Below are 21,024 nucleotides of genomic sequence, written 5' to 3'. Positions count from 1 at the left end.
ATATGACCTGTTGATTACTAGTAGTGATGAGACAAGCAGACCCACAAGTTATCCTCAAGGTGCAATGTCCAATCCTTCTCTAACAAACCTGAATATGTCTGACTGAATCCCTTCCTTTTATTCACATCTACTTATGACTGGATTTAGTAGTATCAAAGGTAATAAAAGAAGGGTATAAAGAGGGAGAAAAGTCTGAAACATGAAGAAATTGTACTATCAAATCTCCAGCATTGTTCATATTAATTTGTATACCCTTTTAACCAGAATGTCTCACTGGATTCTTTCATATTTCCAAAGGTAGCACAGGTAGAATTTGCAGTGACAGAAACATCATATACAAATGTACCTTTCTTTTAAAATAAAGAGAGCTCCCAACTGTGCCAAGACTGTGGAGGCAAATACAGCCAGGACTTCTAATCTTTCAAATCTGAAATTGGAAAATTAATTAAATTAGCATAATTTTTTCAATTCACAAACTAGCATCTGTAAAACACATTCACTCACTCACTACAAGTGTAACTACTATAAGCCAAACACTGTTTAAAAAATCTAGTTTCTAGAATGATAATAAACAGTGAATATCTTAGATTTTAGAAAGAGTACCTATTTATAAAACATATATTCTTTATGGCTTTTTTTCTCTAGAAATAGTCATTATCATAATAACAGCTAACACTTAATTGACCCATCTTATGTTAGACACCAGTCAAAGTACTTAACACATTATCTCATCTAAATCCTTATGAGGGGTGATTCTATCCCTCTTTAAAAAAATAAATAAGTAAGAGATAAGGATCTTGAAGCCCAAGAGTAAGAGTAACTGTTTAGTCATATAGCTAGCAAGTGGAGGAGTCAGATTTCCAAACTCAGACACTCTGGCTCTAGTGTTCATGACTTTAATCACTACGATAAAGAGGAGAGTGAAAAAGTTGACTTAAAGCTCAACATTAAGAAAACTAAGATCATGGCATCCAGTCTCATCACTTCATGGGAAACAGATGGGGAAACAGTGGAAACAGTGTCAGACTTTATTTTTCTGGGCTCCAAAATCACTGCAGATGGTGATTGCAGCCATGAAATTAAAAGACGCTTACTCCTTGGAAGGAAAGTTATGACCAACCTAGACAGCATATTCAAAAGCAGAGACATTACTTTGCCGACAAAGGTCCATCTAGTCAAGGCTATGGTTTTTCCTGTGGTCATGTATGGATGTGAGAGTTGGACTGTGAAGAAAGCTGAGCACCAAAGAATTGATGCTTTTGAACTGTGGTGTTGGAGAAGACTCTTGAGAGTCCCTTAGACTGCAAGGAGATCTAACCAGTCCATCCTAAAGGAGATCAGTCCTGGGTGTTCATTTGAAGAACTGATGTTGAAGCTGGAACTCCAATACTTTGGCCACCTGATGCGAACAGCTGACTCATTTGAAAAGACCCTGATGCTGGCAAAGATTGACGGCAGAAGGAGAAGGGGACGACAGAGGATGAGATGGTTGGATGACATCACCAACTCAATGGACATGGGTTTGGGTGACTCCGGGAGTTGGTGATGGACAGGAAGGCCTGGGGTGCTGCGGTTCATGGAGTCACAAAGAGTCAGACACGACTGAGTGACTGAACTGAACTGATACTGCCTGTCACATTTACATATAATTGCAGTTAATTGAATATGTCTTATTATCCCTAAACTATCAGCTGGAGGCCATGGACTGCTGTCTTATTTATCTTGGTTTTTACCACTATACACAGTTTAATGGCATTCAACATTTGTAGTATGTACGTACACTAAAATTTCTCAAGGAAATAATTATGTTCAGAAAAGATAATAAATAATTAAGGATGTTCATCACATTACTTTTTTTCTCCTCAAATCAGCTGGTTTAATTCCAGGAGGTACAAAATTCAGGAAATAATAAAATAATTAAGGACATACATCACGTTGCTATTGGTAATGGAAAAATGTTGGAATCAACAAAAGACCATTATGTATTACTAAAAATATAACAAATGTATTTACTGACATGAAAGGAAATAAATGAAGAAAAGTGGGTTATAGGAGGGTATGGAAAAAACAGTATGTAAATGCAGCAATGTTATCTGTAGATATTGATAAGTTGATACTAAAGTGCACATAGAAATGCAAAAAGTGAAGGAAAGCAAAGGTCTAAAGAACAAAGTAGGAAGATTTCCACTACAGTATTCCACTGCAAGATTTCAAACTACAGTAATTAACACAGTACAGAACCGATGCAAAGACAGACAAATACACTTTGAAGAGAAAGGAGAATCTAGAAACATACCAACATATACATAGTTACTTGATTAATGAAAAAGTAGCACATAAAAGCAATAAAAAAGAAGAAACTTGATTCAATTAATGTTTTATCAAATTGAATAGCTGTATAGAAACCAATGTGCCTTGACCTCTACTTCAAACCATATACAAAAAGCAAATTCTAGTTTGATTGTTAAGCCTATATGTGAAAGGTCAAATTGTAAAACTCCTAATGACAGCGAAGAGTATCTCATGATCTTGGGCCAAGATTTCTTGACAAGTACACAGAAAGTACTAACCATAAAGGAAAAGACTGATCAACTGAATTTATCATTGAAATTAAAAACATTCCATGCATCAGAAGATAGCTTTAAGAGAATGAAAGAGAAAGAACTCCTATGGATCAATAAGAAAAAATAAGCAACCCAATATAAAAATGGATAAAACACTTTAACAAGCATTTCAGAAAAGAGGTAATCTGAATGGCTAATAAACATAAGAAAAAGTGCTCAAATACTCATCAAGAAAATAACTTAAACCTACAATGAGATACCACTGCACATCCTAGAATGGCTTTTAAAAAAAAGGCAATACCAACAGTTGGTAAGGACCTGAAGCAACTAGAACTCAGATATACTGCCAGTAGAAATGTATACTGCCAGTAGAAATGCAAAACCACTCTGGAGAACTGCTTGGAATTATCCTATCTTCTAATGACAAATATATGCAAGTCCTATGACAGTAATTTTACTCAAAGACATATGCCCAACATAAATGAGCACACATGTATACCAAAAGAAAAGTACAAAATGAGCATATGTAGTTTTATTCATAATAACAAAAAGGTAAAAATTATCTAAATTTCTTTCAATAGTTGAACATATAAACGTATACTGGCATATTGGAATATTAGAGCAAAGAACAAGAATGAATTACTGCTATATGATGATACATATTACAATCCCATTTATATGATTTCAAAACTGGCAATAATAATCTGAAATGACAGCAATCAGAATACTGGTTACTTTTCTCGGCATTTGACTCAACCTTAAGTCATGAATGGAGGCTTTGGGGGAACTTATAATGGTTTATATCATGATCCAGATAGTAGTTATACAAGTATATTTATCTGTTAAAATTCATCAAACTGTACAAGGATATAAGAAAAGAATAAGATAACAGTCCATGCTACCAAGAAATTTATAGTTAAAGGGGGAGACAAAAAAACAAATAACTGATAAGTTCTATACAGAGAATTATAGTAGTCTGGTGTGTAATGTTAGTCACTCAGTCGTGTCCGACTGTTTGCAACCCCATGGACTGGGTTGCAGCCTGCCAGGCTCCTCTGTCCATGGAATTCTCCAGGCAAGAAGACTGGGAGTGGCTTGCCATTCCCTTTTCTAGGGGATCTTCCCAACCTAGGGAATGAACCTGGGTATCCTGCATTGCAGGCAGAATTTTTACCGTCTGAGCCACCAGGGAAGTCCAGTCTGATGTGACAAAAGACTAACTAGGTGATCTATTTCAGAATTCATTGTAGACTGCACCCAGTCACTTAATAATATTAGCACTTGGTAATATTAAGACTGGAATAACAAAACTGGGCTTATCTTGAAACAATCAGGTGAAGAGCATCTCAAGGAGAGAGAATAATCTGTATAAAGATCCTAAAGCAAGAATAAGTTATATTCAAATTATAGACACAAAGACAGAGTGCATGACAGTGGTAACTTGAAAAGAAGTAGGTTGGGTCTAAGTCATACACAGCCTTTATAAACAAGGGAAAGGAGTCAGGATTTTACTCTCAATGTGATAGGAAACAACTGGATGGTTTTAAGGAGTAGAATGATAGCATGATTTAGGCTTAAAAAAAAACAAACAAACACTGGTTGCTACACAAAGAATGGACTCCAAGGGTTGGGAAAAGCAAAGTATGCAGACTAGTTAGGATTAGGATGCAGGATGTTGCTGAAGGCAAGAAATGAAGGTAGCTTGGTTAGGATGGTAGTACTGGAGATAGAAATGGGGGTGGAGGCAGATTCTGGATGTGTTTGTAAGTTATCCTGACATAACCTCCCGATGGATAAATGTGGGTGATGAGAGAATAATCGAGGATTTTGCCTGAGCAACTAAGTGGCTGTGTATTTACTAAGATGGGAAAAACTACAGAGGAACAGATGTTGGGGAAAGAAAACAAAACAGGAAATTTAGCTTGAATTTAAGACATCAATTAGGCACCCATGTGAAGTTGGCATGAAGGGAACACTGACATGAGATAAATCTCAGTGCTACAGAACTGAATTTTGGAATTATCAGATATAGATGATACTTCAAGCCATGCAACTGACTGTAATTATATTTAATTGCTCTCTCGTTTCCTATTCACTAAGCAATGAGACCAAAATGGGAGCTGTCATGTCCTTATTAAACCTTGTATCCTGGCCACAGGACCTAAACTAAAAAGACTAACATCTATACCAAGGCGGAAAAACCAACAGCTCTTTCTCATTAATTTTCAGAACTAGAGCTGGGGAAGAGTCCTTTCCTGTCTAGGAGGAAGGTGAGAAGGTTCCAAGTCTTGCTAGAAGTTATCATTCCAGCAGAGTGGAGAAAAATGGTCTGAGAAACCGAACCTGAATGCAGAGAAAAGCAGGCCACTGAGGTAAGAGAAAGACAATGTCCTGAGTGTCCCTGTGCCAGCTTACCTCAGTCTTCCCACACAAGTATATTATCATTTTCCCACCAAATTAGTTTGAATTGGATTTCTGTCACCACCAAAAGCCTGACTCAAGAGTTAAGATTTCCATATACAGATATGTATTCTCTACAAATGGTTATCATAGTAACAGTCCAACTCTATTAAATTTCAGTGACACACAAATATTTTCATTTTGCATTAAAATTTCATGTTCACTCTGTCTTATTATTTAAGTAAATAAAACCTGATTTTGTTCAAAAGAATATAATCCCAATGAATGGTATGGAAAAGAAAGGTTAAGTTTGGTTCAAGAGTTTCTTCACCAAGGTTAAATTTTTCTTTCTAGTTCTTTCCTTGAATCTGAAAGGAATTCATTTCTTTTCCTAATATAATAAAAACATCCGGGACTTCCCTGGTAGTTCAGTGGCTAAGACTCTGCACCCCCAATGCAGGTGCCCTGAGTTCGATCCCTGGTCAGGAAACTAGATCCCACATACTACAACTAGGACTTGGCCCAGTGAAATAAATGAATAAATATTAAAAAAAAAATCCTCTGATGTAAAAGATTATTTTCCAGCTTTCAGCAATTTCTAAACTATAGACACAGAGATCTTAAAATCTTTGTCAGTTTGTTGCTATCACAAATCTAGTCTTATGGGAAAAATATACCTCTACCGCTGCATTAACGTTAAAGTGTATCCCACTTACTTTAACATCTAGAAGATACATACACAAAAATCCTTTGTACTTTCTCTAACTGAAATAAGAAATTACCAAAGACCTTAAAATGAACATTTTATGTTAAGATTTGTTTTGTAAAATAGCAAAGAACCTAATGTGAACATTTTACTTTAATATGATTTAAATTTAATCATCTATGTTTCTTATCTAGAATCCTCTTAGAAGATGCTTTTTAAAATCTAATTTTACTATTTATCATTATCACACTAAACAGGCAATACTTATTTTCTACAAATATTCAAGCTAGCTCTTTAGTAGTTTAACTACTAATTTTAATAGCAATAAGTTAGCAGAAAATAAAGTAAATTGAACTTACCCAAATGAATAGGCAGGGCTAGGTTTCCTCATCATCACCCAGTAACTTACTAAACAAGTTATCAAACTAAGTAAAAAGGCAAATAAATACAGCATTAGAACAAGAGCTAGAAGACATACAAAAAGAAATTTTGTTTTCAGAATACCTAAGTTGCTAGAAGGAACAGTGTTCACAGGCTAACAACAAATTATTCTAATGATTTATAATCTAATCACAATAAACACCCTAACATGTGAGTTTTAACATGGGGAGAAACAGAAGAAGTTATGATATACCATTAAGACAGTTAAATAGAATACTTTAAACTCATATACTCATATTTTCTCTACTCAGTAAGTTATCCACCCTAAATGGTTTCCATAACTGAGCCTGCAAAAAATAACATAGTAATAATTAAGAATATTTACTTGGTTCTAGGCATAAACTGGAGAAGGAAATGGCAACCCACTCCAGTGTTCTTGCCTGGAGAATCCCATGGACGGAGAAGCCTGGTAGGCTGCAGTCTATGGGGTCACACAGAGTCGGACACGACTGAAGTGACTTAGTAGTAGTAGCAGGCATAAACATTTCAACTTTGATAAACTTTATTTAATCTATGTTAAAAGTTAAACTAAATATTAATAACACCTTGACAATATTCTAGATGAGGTAAAGTTATGGTTGCTTTCCAGGTACAGTGGAAATTCACTCTAAGACAATTTACTACAGTGTGAAATTCAGGTAACAACTATCTGTTTTAGATCCATCAAGAAGATTTAGTTATGTGACTGATGAAAAGACATCCTATAACACACCTATGGCACAGATATTGGAGACATCATTGTCCAAGCACTTTGTAATCTTTATTGGAAACATGGGGCTTCCCTGGTGGCTCCAACGGTAAAGAATCTGCCTACAATGCGGGAGACCTGGGTTTTATCTCTGGGTTGGGAAAATCCTCTGGAGAAGGGCATGGTAACCCACTCCAGTATTCTTGCCTGGAGAATCCCATGGACAGAGGAGCCTGGCAGGCTACAGTCCATGGGTCTCAAAGAGTCAGACACCACTGAGTGACTAAGCACACACACACTGGAAATAAGAAAGGTCCCCAAAAGCAGGAGCCGACACGTTGTCTCTCGATCTCACAATCACATACTTGCTTTGCAGTTATTAATACCCCTCATTTCTTTTCCCATCTACACAGTTCCAGTGGGAACTGGTATGCTCTTACATGTTCCTGCTCCCTAGCAGGAACCTATAGCTGACTCATCTATAGGTAGGCAACTGACCTAACGTCTGGGTATTTTTCTGTTGCTATGTAAATGGGATATCTTCTTCCAGCATATCTTCTAATTGTTTTTATTTGTATACATGATCCATGTTGATAATTTTACTTATTTCACAGATTGCTGCTACTATTGCTAAGTCGCTTCAGCTGTGTCCGACTTTGTGCGACCCCATAGACAGCAGCCCACCAGGCTTCCCCGTCCCTGGGATTCTCCAGGCAAGAACACTGGAGTGGGTTTCCATTTCCTTCTCCAATTTCACAGATTACTTTCCTTTAATTAAAGAAAATTTCATAAATTCAGTGCAATAAACTCTTCTTTTATTTTTACTGTTTTATTCCAAATAGGACATTTATACAGAAATGTGCATGAAGCACATATGCACATTTTAACAAATAGAAAAAAAAAACCACCCATGTAACCACAAATTAAGGTCAGAAGTAAAACAACGGGGAAGTTTTCTGGACATCTCTTTCTTTTTTTTTTTAAATGAAGTATAGTTGATTGACAAATTCTATATAAGCTTTAAAACATTAAGGAGAGTTTTTAAAACTTACCTAAAAAGATCAAAAATGGTCAGGTAAGTATAGGCAGTTAAAGCTGCAAAACAACAGAAAGACTGATTAAAATGTTACTGAATCCATGGTTAGGAAATACAACAAATAATGGTACATAAAAATATAAGAGGTTTTTAAAAACACAAGAAAGATATTAAGAGGTTTTACCTTTTAAGAAAAACTCAATAAACCTCAAAATCTTATTTATACACTACATAAATTGAAGAACTAATCTATCACTAAAAATACCTCACAAAGATACATGCACCCAGTGTTCACAGCAGCACTAGTTACAGCAGCCAAGACATGGACGCAACCCAAGGGGCCATCAACAGACACAAAGGCAGGAAGGAGGATTACTCATCCATAAAAAGGAGTGCATCTGCCATTTGCAGCAACACAGATAACCCCTAGAGTATATTCTGCTTGGGGAAATAAGCCAGAGAAAGACAAATACTATATGGTATCACTTATATATGAAATCTAAAAAATAAAACAAACAAATGTATTAATCTATAGCTTCCTCACCAAGGGAAGTCCCTATAGTAATTTTGAGTGGAGTATAATCTATAAAAATACTGAATCACTATGCTGTACACCTGAAACTAATAACATAAATCAACTATACCTCAATTAAAAAATAAAAAGAAACCTCCATTTTTCAAATAGATTTAAATCTTTTGAAAAAGCTCATTTTAAATAATGCCTAACAATTGAACCAAATTTTATAGTTTACAAGGTACTTTTGAGGGACTTCCCTGGCAGTCTAGTGGTTAAGACTCTGCACTGCCACTGCAGGGAGCAGGGGATCAATCCCTGGTTGGAGAATTAATATCCCACATGCCAAGCGACAGGGCCAAAACAGAATATAACAAGGTACTTTTGGAATAGATTCCCTCATTTAAATCTTTCAAGTTGTATTTCAGAATAATATATTCCATGTTAAGGAAGACATACCTTTATTTAAGATGAGAACAATAAAAGTGAAATTAATAATTAACTATAAAAATAAGAACAGTGACATACCTATACTATTAGTGGAACTGCACCACATTAGCAGGAAGCCAGTACATGTTAAGTTTATTGCACCAAAGAGCAGTATCTTCCAGGACTGTGAAAAGGAAAATCATTCTTACTTGTACAACACCGATAAACTTCTTTGGGTCCACTCAAGTTTGAGGATTCATACTCTAATATTCAAAGGAATAAGCACAACCTGTTTTAAAAAACTGAAGGGTTACAGTTTCTAAAACTTCCCAAAAAATTCATCAACCAAGTTATTATCACAATATATAAACCTAAAAAAATTCGAGAAGGGGAATTATTCAAGAGAAAATAAATTCTGACATATAAATTCTCAAATAGTTGAGAAAATAAGATGACATTTGAATATAATTTTGACTCTATAAACATATATATGGAGACAATGATAAAACAAATGGGGCAAAATATAAAGCAACTGATGCATCTGAATAAAGGGTATAAGGGAATTCGTTACACTAATCTGAAAACTTTTCTATAAGCTTGCAATTACATCAAAATAAAGTTACCCTGCCCATCCACCCACCAAAAACAGAACAATGCTTGGTTATTTACCAAATAGGTCATAAGAAACAGGACTGCTAAAAAAAGGAGATTACCACAGTTTAGAAGTTCATAGAAAAGGGAGGATTTGAGATATACCTTGAAACAGCTATGGTTTTTCCAGTGGTCATGTATGGATATGAGAGTTGGACTGTGAAGAAAGCTGAGCACCAAAGAATTGATGCTTTTGAACTGTGGTGTTGGAGAAGACTCTTGAGAGTCCCTTGGACTGCAAGGAGATCCAACCAGTCCATTCTGAAGGAGATCAGCCCGGGGATTTCTTTGGAAGGAATGATACTAAAGCTGAAACTCCAGTAACTTTGGCCACCTCATGCGAAGAGTTGACTCATTGGAAAAGACTCTGATGCTGGGAGGGATTGGGGGCAGGAGGAGAAGGGGACGACAGAGGATGAGATGGCTGGATGGCATCACCGACTCAATGGACATGAGTTTGAATGAATTCCGGGAGATGGTGATGGACCGGGAGGCCTGGCATGCTGCGATTCATGGGGTCTCAAAGAGTCGGACACGACTGAGCGACTGAACTGATCTGAAACAGCTTGGATTTAGTCAGAGGAAGGAAGAATAGCATTCTAAAAATTAAGGAAGACGAGATCAAGTGAAGTGTTTTTTACTTTGTTCTGCTCCAATCCCTACATAGGGAGACCAACACTTGTTTCAAAGTATAGATGAAATAGTGGAAGGTTGTTATTTGGAAATGTTAAGTTTAAACATATAATTTATATTTATATATTTAAATAGATAAGGTCAAATAAGGTATGGGAAAGGTATGGGATAGGATGGTTTTATAATACAGATGAAAGCTGTAGGTCTAGAAAGGAAGACCACCACCAGAAGTGAGAAGGATAAGAAGGTAACTCAAGAGACAGAAATCATAAGGCAGAAAGAAGTGACAGTCATGGAGCACAGAGGTAACAGGCTATAAATCTAAGGAAGAAACAAGCCATTTCCTAAAACTAAGGCATATGGTAAAGTAGGACTGGACACTTAAATACAGAAAAAATCTTCACAATAGCTGTTATGGTGAATACGTTACTGAAGCATCAAAAAGAAGAACAATAATTCCCAGCATAAATTTATGGGAGACACCATTCTCGAACTTCCTCCTCAAGGAGGAGCAAAACCAGAAGAGCAGGTGACATGGGGATGTTAGAAACTTGAAAACTGATACGACAGGTTAACAGGACGAGGGACTATATGCCCAATGAGGACATGACTGGACAAGGGGCCTAGTCAGGACAGGGATTCAGTAACAGTCAGAAAAGGCAGATAAAGCATGTAATACATGCCATTCTCATGCCAAATCAAGCTGTTAATCAAACATTTGAGTATCTCTTTTGTAACAGATAGCATTTGAGGCACTGGAGATACAGCAGTGAATGAAACATGGACCTTGTAATCCAGGTGGGGTGACAGACAAGAAGCAAATATAGGAAGTCAGGCGGTGGTAAGTGCTAGAAAGAAAAAATAAAGCATAGTAAGAACACAGTAATGGAAGATACTAAAGAGCTGCTCATCTAGATAGGGTGGTCAGAAAAGAACTCTCTGATAAGCTGACATGTGCCCAGAAATCTGAAAGAGGTGAAGATGCTAAGCATCCAGACATCTCAGAGAGAAAACGGAAACCACAGTGCAAATACTTTGAGATAAAAGAGGGGCTGAGGACAGCTAGACAGGAGAGGTGAGAGGAGTCTGGGGCTACATTAAGCAGTGTCATGTATGCCAGGAAAAGAACTGGGATGTATTCCAGATGAGATGAAGCAGTGACTTAGCTTTCATTTTAAAAAGCTCATTCAGCTTCTCAACCTGGAATATGCTGCACAGGGGCATGGATGGAAGTAGGAAGACCATTAGAATGTGCTTGCAATAAACCATGTGGGGAATGATGGGAGCTTTGAAGGTGGCTGTTAGAAGAGTCAGCTTCTGTCCTACTACGAGGACAGAGCTGGCAATTACTTATAAAACAGCTGTGAGGAGTGAAGGAAAGAGAGGGGTAAAGGTGACTCCAAGGTTTCTGGCCTGAGCCATTTGGTGAAGAAGTGATAGAAAATCAAAGTTCGGGTTTGATCTTACTAAATTTGAGATGGCTATTAGATATTTGGGTGAAAATGTTGAGAAGGCCATTATATATAGGAATTGGAGGTAGGGAAGAAGGTAGAGGCTAAGATATAAATACGGGGTCATCAGCATATGGTAGTGAAAGTCTCACCAAGACAGAATGAGGCAAACAAGAGAGGCCAGAGTTCTCTAAGTCCTGGGCACTCCAAACTCAGAAGTCAGAAAGATGGGAGGCGAGTAACAAAGGAGACTAAAAAATAAAGACTAAGAAGTAAGTGGGCCCCCCCAGGTGGCACTAGTGGTAAAGAACCCACCTGCCAATGCAGGAGACATAAGAGATGTGGGTTCGAACCCTGGGTCAGGAAGATCCCCTGGAGGAGAGCACAGCAACCCACTCCAGTATTCTTGCTTAGGGAATCCCATGGATAGAGGAGCCTGGCAGGCAACAGTCCATGGGGTCACAAAGAGTCGGACATGACTGAGTGACTAATACTTTCACGCTTTCAAGTAAGTAGGAGGAAAATCAAGGGTGGCAGTTCAGAGTCCAAGTGAATAAAATGCTTTAAGGAGGAAGACTGATTCAAATGCCATTGAAGGCCAAATAAGATGGGAAATGAGGATGACCATTGCTTTTGGCAACACAGAGGTTATTAGGTACTTGTAAAAGCAGTTTCTGTGGATAAGTGGGGACCAGAGTTAGACTGGTTTTGCTTAACAGAAACAGTGAGAAGAGAAACTGAACAAAGAGAGTAAAGACAACTCTAAATAGTTTTGCTTCAAAAGCAAGCAGAGAAAGGAAGCAGCAGCTGAGAGTGGTATTTATGGCATGTAATTATGATGTGAGAAGGAGAAAGATTAAAGAAGGAACAACAATGCAAGAGAAGAAGGAATGGTTCTAGGAACCCTGGCTCTGAGTAAGGCAACAATGGAGGGATGGGCCTTATGGACCAGATCAGACAGTTCATTCAAAGAAATGGGAGGGAAGGCAGAGTGCCGGCAGATGTGCTAATGACAAGGTGCAGAAGTTTTCTTCTGATTGCTTCTTTTCCCTCAGAGAAACAGGAAGCCAGACCCAACAGGTTAGAGTGAGGATGAACAAGTTTTGGGGAGTTCGAGGATAGAAGTGAAAGAAAATGTCACTTAAGAACGTGGGAAATTGAATAAACTAGGAAGATACAGTATGGGCAGTGCAAATGGCATACTTGATCATGAATTTAAAGTGAGACCAGGGGCTTCCCTGGTGGACCAGTGGTTAAGACTGTGCTCCCACTGAAGGGGGCACAGGTTCAATCTCTGGTTGGGGAACTAAGATCCCACATGTGCCATGGCGTGGCAAAAAAAATTAAAAAAGCAAAACAAAACAAAGTAAGACCAGTCAGTACGGTTTTGTGTTTAAGGCTACACTCAGTTGCTTGCATGAGGTACAGAGTACAGTGGACTTAATAAAGTTGAGGATTTGCCAATAAAGTATGATAGACAGAAGATGGAAACAAAGGGGTTGAAGGCATGTGCAAGAAAATGAAAATGATGGACCAGAGAATCTAAATTGATAAGCAAGCAATTGACAATAAGAGACGTGAAAAAACAGTGAAAACACAGCAGAGTCAATGAACTGGAGGTCCTGGTAAGAGAAGGGGACTGGAAAGACAAGAGACGGTGACTGATGAGTAAAATGCTTGTAACTGAGACAATGGGAAGATAGTTATTGTGAATGATAAAGTGTATGGCATGATCAGGCTTCCTTGGTGGCTCAGTGGTAAAGAATCTGCCTGCCAAGCAGGACTCGTGGGTTTGATCCCTGAGTCAGGAAGATTTCCTGGAGAAGGAAATGGCAATCCACTCCAGTATTTTTGCTTGGGAAATTTCTTGGACATAGGCATATAGTAGGCTTCACAGGGTCACAAAAGTGTCGGACATGACTTAGTAGCTGAACAGCAGCAGCAGCATGGTATGATCATAGGAGTGGGCAGTTGAGAGGAACACAGGACAAGATTTGTGGTGAGGAATTGAGAGGTAAGGATCTTTCATATGAAATATGCAATCACTAAGAACTAAGACAGGAGAAGTAATGAATAGCGATGAGCCAGGTGGATCTTTTCAGATTTAAATTATGATACAGGTTGTCTGTATAATCCAGGTGCTCCTGTATCAGTTTTGCTCCTACTACCTATTCTGTGGTGTACGGTGTTTCACTGAAGTGTGCTTAAAGAACTCCCTGCTTACTTCTGCAATAGAGTTGTTTTCCATCAACATCATAACTGTCTGTTCTCAAGAGAGCATCCTAAATGGACTAGATACATAAGTAGGTGAGTTAGTTTCCTACCCTTGGCTCTTGAACTTTAACATCTAGAGGTGACAATATTTCCAAATACTAGAATTACTGGCTTCTGATTATATCCCAAGGTTTTATAAACAGGAGATAAAAGGGTAAAAAACAAAGAAGTCTTTAGTATCACAAGACATGGTCAATATTATTGCTTCTGCTTATTATGTTACATAAAGCTAGCATTATTTAAAATTTTATTTTATACTTTTATTAAAAATGTGAGCAAGAGACACAGAGTCACTACCCTCAAGGAACTTACAGTATAAATGAGACAGTAATGAGAACAATGAAAACAGAATAATAACTAGAAAGTCTACATTGGTGACCAAAATGGGTACCGATTATTTCTTTATAGTCTCAAAGTTTAACTTAATGAAAAAACTTGTTTTCTGCCTTACATTCAAAATGAGAAAACATGGCTTCAGACCACATCCACTTAATTTGTGAAAAAACTAACAACATAAGGCAATCACCAATTTTTCTTCAAAACTCTTTAAAATCAGAAAAAAAACTAATAAAAGCTGAGTTTCCTCCCAGGCATAACAACTGTATACTAAAGTGCTGTGATTTTACATTAACAAATTACTTATCCAACAAAAAAAATAAAAACACTGTGATGAATTGAGAGTGATTTATATTTGTCTTAAAAATTACCTTTTTTAACTTTATAATATTGTTGATACAATAAATAAAATTAGGATTAAGAAATAAAAATAACTTACCCTTCGATCAGCTGCTACAAGTCTAAATTCCTGTAATAACTTGCCAAAAAAAGATCTTTGTGGTTTTCTAAAGAGATGAATTGTCCCCTTTAAAGTAAACAAAAAGTATACAAATCAGCATTTAAGTACCTAAGCTTCTGCACTCCTGTGATATAGTAAATCACAACTAACATTTCTTGAATGCTTGATACACGACAAGCAATTATTCTAGACACCTTACATGTATTTGTCTATTTAAGATTCACAATAACCTATGTGGTGGAAATAATTTTTAGTAAACTAAGTACACTTAAAATTCAACATTCAGAAAATGAAGATCATGGCATCTGGTCCCATCACTTCATTGGAAATAGATGGGGAAACCTTGGAAACAGTGTCAGACTTCATTTTTTGGGCTCCAAAATCACTGCAGATGGTGACTGCAGCCATGAAATTAAAAGATGCTTACTCCTTGGAAGAAAAGTTATGACCAACCTAGATAGCATATTCAAAAGCAGAGACATCACTTTACCAACAAAGGTCCGTCTAGTCTAGGCTATGGTTTTTCCAGTGGTCATGTATGGATGTGAGAGTTGGACTGTGAAGAAAGCTGAGCACCGAAGAATTGATGCTTTTGAACTGTGGTGTTGGAGAAGACTCTTGAGAATCCCTTGGACTGCAAGGAGATCCAACCAGTCCATTCTGAGGGAGATCAGCCCTGGGTGTTCTTTGGAAGGAATGATGCTAAAGCTGAAACTCCAGTACTTTGGCCACCTCATGCAAAGAGTTGACTCATTGGAAAAGACTCTGATGCTGGGAGGCATTGTGGGCAGGAGGAGAAGGGGACGACAGAGGATGAGATGGCTGGATGGCATCATTGACTCGATGGACGTGAGTTTGAGTGAACTCCGGGAGTTGGTGGTGGACAGGGAGGCCTGGTGTGCTGCGATTCATGGGGTCGCAAAGAGTCGGACACGACTGAGCGACTGAACTGAACTGAAGTACATAGTGCTAGTAACATCTGAGCAGGAATTCAAATCTAGGAGTTTTAGCTCAGGACCAAAACCTCTGCTGTAAAATAGATTGCCTAGGCAATTTTGAACCGGAAAAGCAGTTTCCAAGTAGCTCTAATTTCCAAGATATTATACCATTTACCTAATTAAAGCTTTATATATGAAAGGTTTGGCAAGTATTACTAGAATCAAACCTCTGAGTTTCTCTCTTAGGCATTCAAAGTATGTGACATCTATCTAGCTTCCGTGGTCCCTGCTAGTATGCAGTACGGTACTAGCAGAGAAAGAACACGGCAGTGGTGAGCACTGAGGGATTTGCCACTCAAGCTCAGGAAACAGTGTAAGAAAGCCTTATCATAAAGGAGCGCTCAACCACATATAGGCAATTAGCCTGAAATTAAGGTAGTATCCAACATCAGTAGGAGAAAGTATGGGTTATTCAATAAATGGTATTTGGAAAAAGGCAAAGATGGGTCCTTACTATACTTCTCAATCTAAGTTTTCAAATATAAAACAATAGTACATTTGAAGAAACTCATGGATGTATAAGAAAGAAAACCCAAGAAAAATAAACTGAAGATCTTTGTTATTACAAAGGTAAAGTAATTGTTTCTAGAGAAAAAAATATCCTTCACAATTTTCAATGGGTCATACACAGTAACTTGACTACTAAGTGCCATGCACTTAAATATTTGGATTTCAACTTTAACAAAACATTTTCCTAGATGGTAAAGGCCACAATCACTATACCACTATACCATAATGAGGCATTTCCATCTCATTAAAGTTGGCCAATTTGACTCAAACACTGGCTTTTCACAGACAACAGAGGAAATGGGAGTTAACAGATAAAAAATGTGAAGTTTCAGATCCAATACAAGCAGAAGTATGATTTGCCTACAGGCAAATACATTTAGAAACATCTCGGTAGCTATAAAATGATATATTCCATTTCTTTAAGTTTGACGTGTCATTAGTTGCATTATGTTGAGACTCAGCGAAGGCAGAAAATAGGCTGAGTGCTAGAAATGTGGCACAACAAAAACAGCAAAATGCTGGTAACTGTGGAGGCCAAGTTACGGCTACATGGGGACTTCATGATATTCTCTCTACTTTTCTGCATGTTTGAAAGTTTACACAATAAAAAGTTAAAGATATACTTTAAAATGTAAAAATAAAGCATCAAGAAAAAGGTATTACCAATTTTGATACCCAAATAAAGATCAGTGTATGTGAATAACCTAAGGCTCTGCTAAGTCAATTCAGTTGAAAAGGAACAATATGCTATTTTAATCTGAGATGTTACTAAATGTTAATGTTAATAAACATACTTTATTCTTAAAGAATTATGAGTGGGATATTTTGGTCTCAAAGATAAATTCTGCTTACTACTGGTATTCTTGAATATCTTCTAACTTCTAGCTCATTTAAAATTATTTCAGTTACTTTAAGTTTCAGGTTAAGACAATCAATAAGGTTTCTAAAAGGCAGACGTCCATTTCTGATGCCATTCTGATAGTAGAGGAACAACTACAAATACCCTAATCTTAATGTCACTCTTTCTAAAATTCTATTGGCTCTCCACTGTTATCAAAATAAACACCAAATTTTACAACCTGGAACTCAGTGTGTTCAGTGAGTTAGCCTGTTTCTTTCCATTTTCTCTCTTGCTCAATTTCCACTATTGAGGAAATTGCTCTCCTCAATTTCCACTATATTGGTGTACTCCTTGTCTCACGATCATATCGATAATTCTACAGTGAAAAGATCAGACTGGTCTAACCCAGGCACTAATAGCCCTGTAGCACTTAGCAAGTTATCTGACCTCTCTGTTTCCTCACCCAGAAGAGAGTAATGAAGAGTAGACTAAGGGACTGGAATAAAGGGACAAAGTACTCAGTTCACTGGTTCACTTCCTGCAAGAAGCCGTATTACGTTATTTAGATGAGTTTTTTTTTTAATGCCACTTGTTTTGTAATTCACCACAGGCTAGCCTTCATACTATCATCTTGAACGGTAAGTTCATTTTCAGTAACTTCACCAATAACAAGGGCTATATTTCCCCAACATTTTCTAAGATAGCACTATGCTTTGCACATAGTATATGTTATTAAAATGAATAATGGGCAATTTTAAAAATAAAACTTAAATGCTAGTATTTCCCTTATTACTAATGTTTCAAATATAAAAATTTACTGCCAAGGTTACTTATTCATCATTTTCTGAAACAGATATTTATTGAAAACTTCCTCTGGGCCAGGCACTGTACAAAAGACTCTGGGAATATGACAGTGAATACGTAGGTTCTGCTCTTAAAGAGCTTATAGCCTAAGAAGTGAGAAAGACAAGCAAGTAAATACACAATCGTAACACAGTCTGCTAAGGGCTACAGATGCTACTGGTAAAAAGCAGCCTCACAGGAGCCTAAAGGAGGCACTTAATAGGACCTTGAGACATGACAGAAAGGCTCAGGAAAGAGACTAAAGGACACGTAAGGGATGGAGAACGATTCTTGCAGATAGAACAGCACATATTAATTCAGTGCAAAGGTCTAATTCTTAGAGCACAATCCCCAAGCTGTTCCTGGTAGCTGGAATATGGATATATGTACGTATGCGTGAAAAAAACCTGCAAAGGTAAGAAGCTAGACTACAGATGTCTTTGCTTGCCATACTAAACAGGTCTTTAGCTTGTGGGCTAAAGAAAAAAAAAAAAGGAAGAATTTTAAGCAAGGAACTGGTATGGTCAAGTTTTAGAAACTTAACTCTGCTACACAGTGGTGAATGTTCTGATGTTGAACACAGAGGCTATTTGGTCAGCCAAAACAGTAAAGTTTTACCTATTTTCTACATGTTTAAAGGAAAGATTACAGGAAATTTAGAAAATATTTAAGTAGATAAATAAGACATTTTTTCCACCATATTCACTCAAGGAAAAAATGGAATGACAATACGTAGACACAGAAACATGGTCGTTCTGTCATATACAGGCTATCAATAAGAGATCCATAAATTTTTCTGATAAAATGGTGTGTACCTCTTTTGACACTGAAATCACAATCCACTGCTTACCCTTAGATAAAATTCAGAGAGCTATATACTTGATTTATTAAAGAATAAAATAACTAACTTGTCTAACAAAATTTAAACAGCACATTCCTAAAGCCCTAAGGTATACTGGGATCTACAAAAGCACCAAAAAAGCTGCAGTAAGAGGAACGACCGACACCTTGACTTTCGTCAATCTTTGGCCTTCTCAAAGTTGTGCTGTACCCGGCTATCTGCACTCAATAAAACCAATTTGGAGAGTGGGGCGTCAGCTTCAATAGCCTATTAATCGTGCTGTTCATTAATGCAACGTTATCATCACTGCTGTACGCATCACTAATACGGTCGTCGCTACTGTGGACTTGTTTTCAGATCTTTTGTCGGTGTTGTGGTTACTGACACCAGCAAAGACTTTTATTTCTGTATCAAGGATATCACGGCAGGGAAGAGTCATACACTCATCAAAGCCGAAAAGTCGTTCTGGAGCGATGCCGGTGTCCCGAGACGCAAAGGAACCGGGTGAGGGAGCAAGGGGGCATCAGAGCTCTGAGGGCACTCTCTCCGACGCTAGAGACTCCTTCCGGGGACCTCGAGCATAATTCTGAAGACCCCTCCTCTGGGCAGCTGAAGCATTTCTAGGCCGCTTCGGAACCAGAGAGAATAAGAAGAATCACAAAAGAAACCCTCATTCCCCTGGCCAACTCACCATGATAAGGAGCGGCACAGCTCCCACCGGAAGACGCTCTGGGAGCTGGTAGTTCCCTGGAGCGGAAGGGGCGTGGACATCAGAGGCCGATTGGTTGCGAGCGACGCGGGGGGCGGAAGTGCGTGCACTGGCCTCCTAGTCCGGCGCCCCACTTCCCGGCTGCCCCTGCTTTCTATAGAGGCGAAGGCGGCGGCTAGAGCGACTCTTCCAAGCTGGCGGAGGTCTGGGTGCAGATTTGCCAGCTGAGGTCTTTAGGTTTAAGGAGCAATTTGTTTGTAACTAGAAAAATTTCTTTGAGTCCTGAAGCTCTTTGACCTATGTTGTGTTTTTTAATTTTTGCAATACCGTATGAAATAGGTAACATTTCCATTTTTCAATTTTTCAAGTGAGGAAACAGGATCGAGAAACTTACCCAGAGACCACCTAGTTTGCCATAGCAGCTGTTGCTCAGGCCGACTAATGGGATTTTTCAGGCAGGAGTACTGGAGTGGGTTGCCATTGCCTTCTCCAGTGACAGAGTATTATGTAGTAATTCCTAAAATAATACGTAAATTTTATAGGATTGATTTTACTTTAAAAAGGAAAATAAAACACATTGAAGTATAATTCATTCAGCAAAAATTGAATATGGAACACGTGTGTATCAGGTATCGCCCTCATGAAAAGGATATTCTTGTGGTCGTGGTTAAGTAGCTAAGTCGTGTCTAACTCTTGCGACCCCATGGACTGTAGCCCGCCAGGCTCCTCTGTCCATCTGATTTTCCAGGCAAGAATTAACTGGAGTGGGTTGCTATGTCCTTCTCCAGATGGGTAATAGTAGAGAGTAAGTGCGGAGAAGGCAATGGCACCCCACTCCAGTACTCTTGCCTGGAAAAGCCCATGGACGGAGGAGCCTGGTGGGCTGCAGTCCATGGGGTCGCAGAGAGTTGGACACGACTAAGCGACTTAGCAGCAGCAGCAGCAACAGAGAGTAACTGAGTCGCTGATTTAAAGAGGTAGTCACAGAAAGCTCTAAGAAGATTAAATTTGACTTTCAAGTGACAAGTCTTTTTGTGAAGATTTTTGCAGGCAGGATAAGTAGTGCAAAACTCAAGTAAGTGTGTTTTAAGATCTAAAATTAGGTAGTGTGTCTGGAGCGTTGTCTTTGAGGGGAAGAAATGAAGAGAATATCGAAGTGGTAAATAGGGCCCAGATCAAGCAGAAATTTCTAATCAGGGTTAAAGAGCTTGCTTTTTTTTCTACCCTTGCCACCCCCCCGCCCCGGAGTGAGACAGGAAGCCAGGGGACACTTTTTACAACGGAGTGACCTGCTACATTTTGGCTGTGGTATGCAGAATGGATTGTAGTTGGAAGATAATTGCTAACATTTATTAAAGCACTTATGTAGTAGGCACTCAGGACTTAAAGTGTATTAGCTCATTTAATCCTTATATTATCTTTTCGGGCTTCCCCAGTAGCTCGGTTGGTAAACAAATCGTCTGCAAATACAGGAGAGCCCTGTTCGATTCCTGGGTAGGCAGCTTCCGTTGGAAAAGGGATAGGCTAGGAAAGACTCCAGGATTCTTGGGCTCCCCTGGTGGCTCAGATGGTAAAGAATCTGCCGCAATGCGGGAGACCTGGGTTCGATTCCCAGGTTGGGAAGATTCCCCTGGAGGAGGGCATGGCAACTCAGTATTCTTGCCTGGAGAATCCCCATAGATGGAGGAGCCTGGCAGGT

At 38.3% G+C, this 21,024-nt stretch overlaps 1 protein-coding gene across 2 annotated transcripts in view; it reads right to left on the bottom strand.

The window, feature by feature from the left end:
- Positions 1-19,411, bottom strand: part of SLC30A6 (solute carrier family 30 member 6) — a 48,860-nt gene extending 29,449 nt beyond the window's left edge. The window contains exons 1-6 of one of the 2 annotated variants that reach the window (XM_061432026.1): positions 19,308-19,411; positions 14,563-14,649; positions 8,878-8,962; positions 7,852-7,894; positions 6,030-6,095; positions 347-427 (exon numbers count right to left, since the gene is read on the bottom strand). In XM_061432026.1, coding sequence (XP_061288010.1) covers positions 347-427; positions 6,030-6,095; positions 7,852-7,894; positions 8,878-8,962; positions 14,563-14,649; positions 19,308-19,310 — 365 coding nt within the window. In that variant the 5' untranslated portion in view covers positions 19,311-19,411. Of the gene's footprint in view, positions 1-346; positions 428-6,029; positions 6,096-7,851; positions 7,895-8,877; positions 8,964-14,562; positions 14,650-19,307 lie in introns of those variants that run through there. The other variant, XM_061432027.1, reaches the window with a different exon arrangement.
- Positions 19,412-21,024: the final 1,613 nt, after the last annotated feature.

The sequence above is a fragment of the Bos javanicus genome, chromosome 11 (genome assembly GCF_032452875.1).
Source record: "Bos javanicus breed banteng chromosome 11, ARS-OSU_banteng_1.0, whole genome shotgun sequence".
NCBI lineage: Eukaryota > Metazoa > Chordata > Mammalia > Artiodactyla > Bovidae > Bos > Bos javanicus.
The sequence above is the reverse complement of the archived record's forward strand: the minus strand, read 5'-3'. Positions and strand labels throughout refer to the sequence as shown.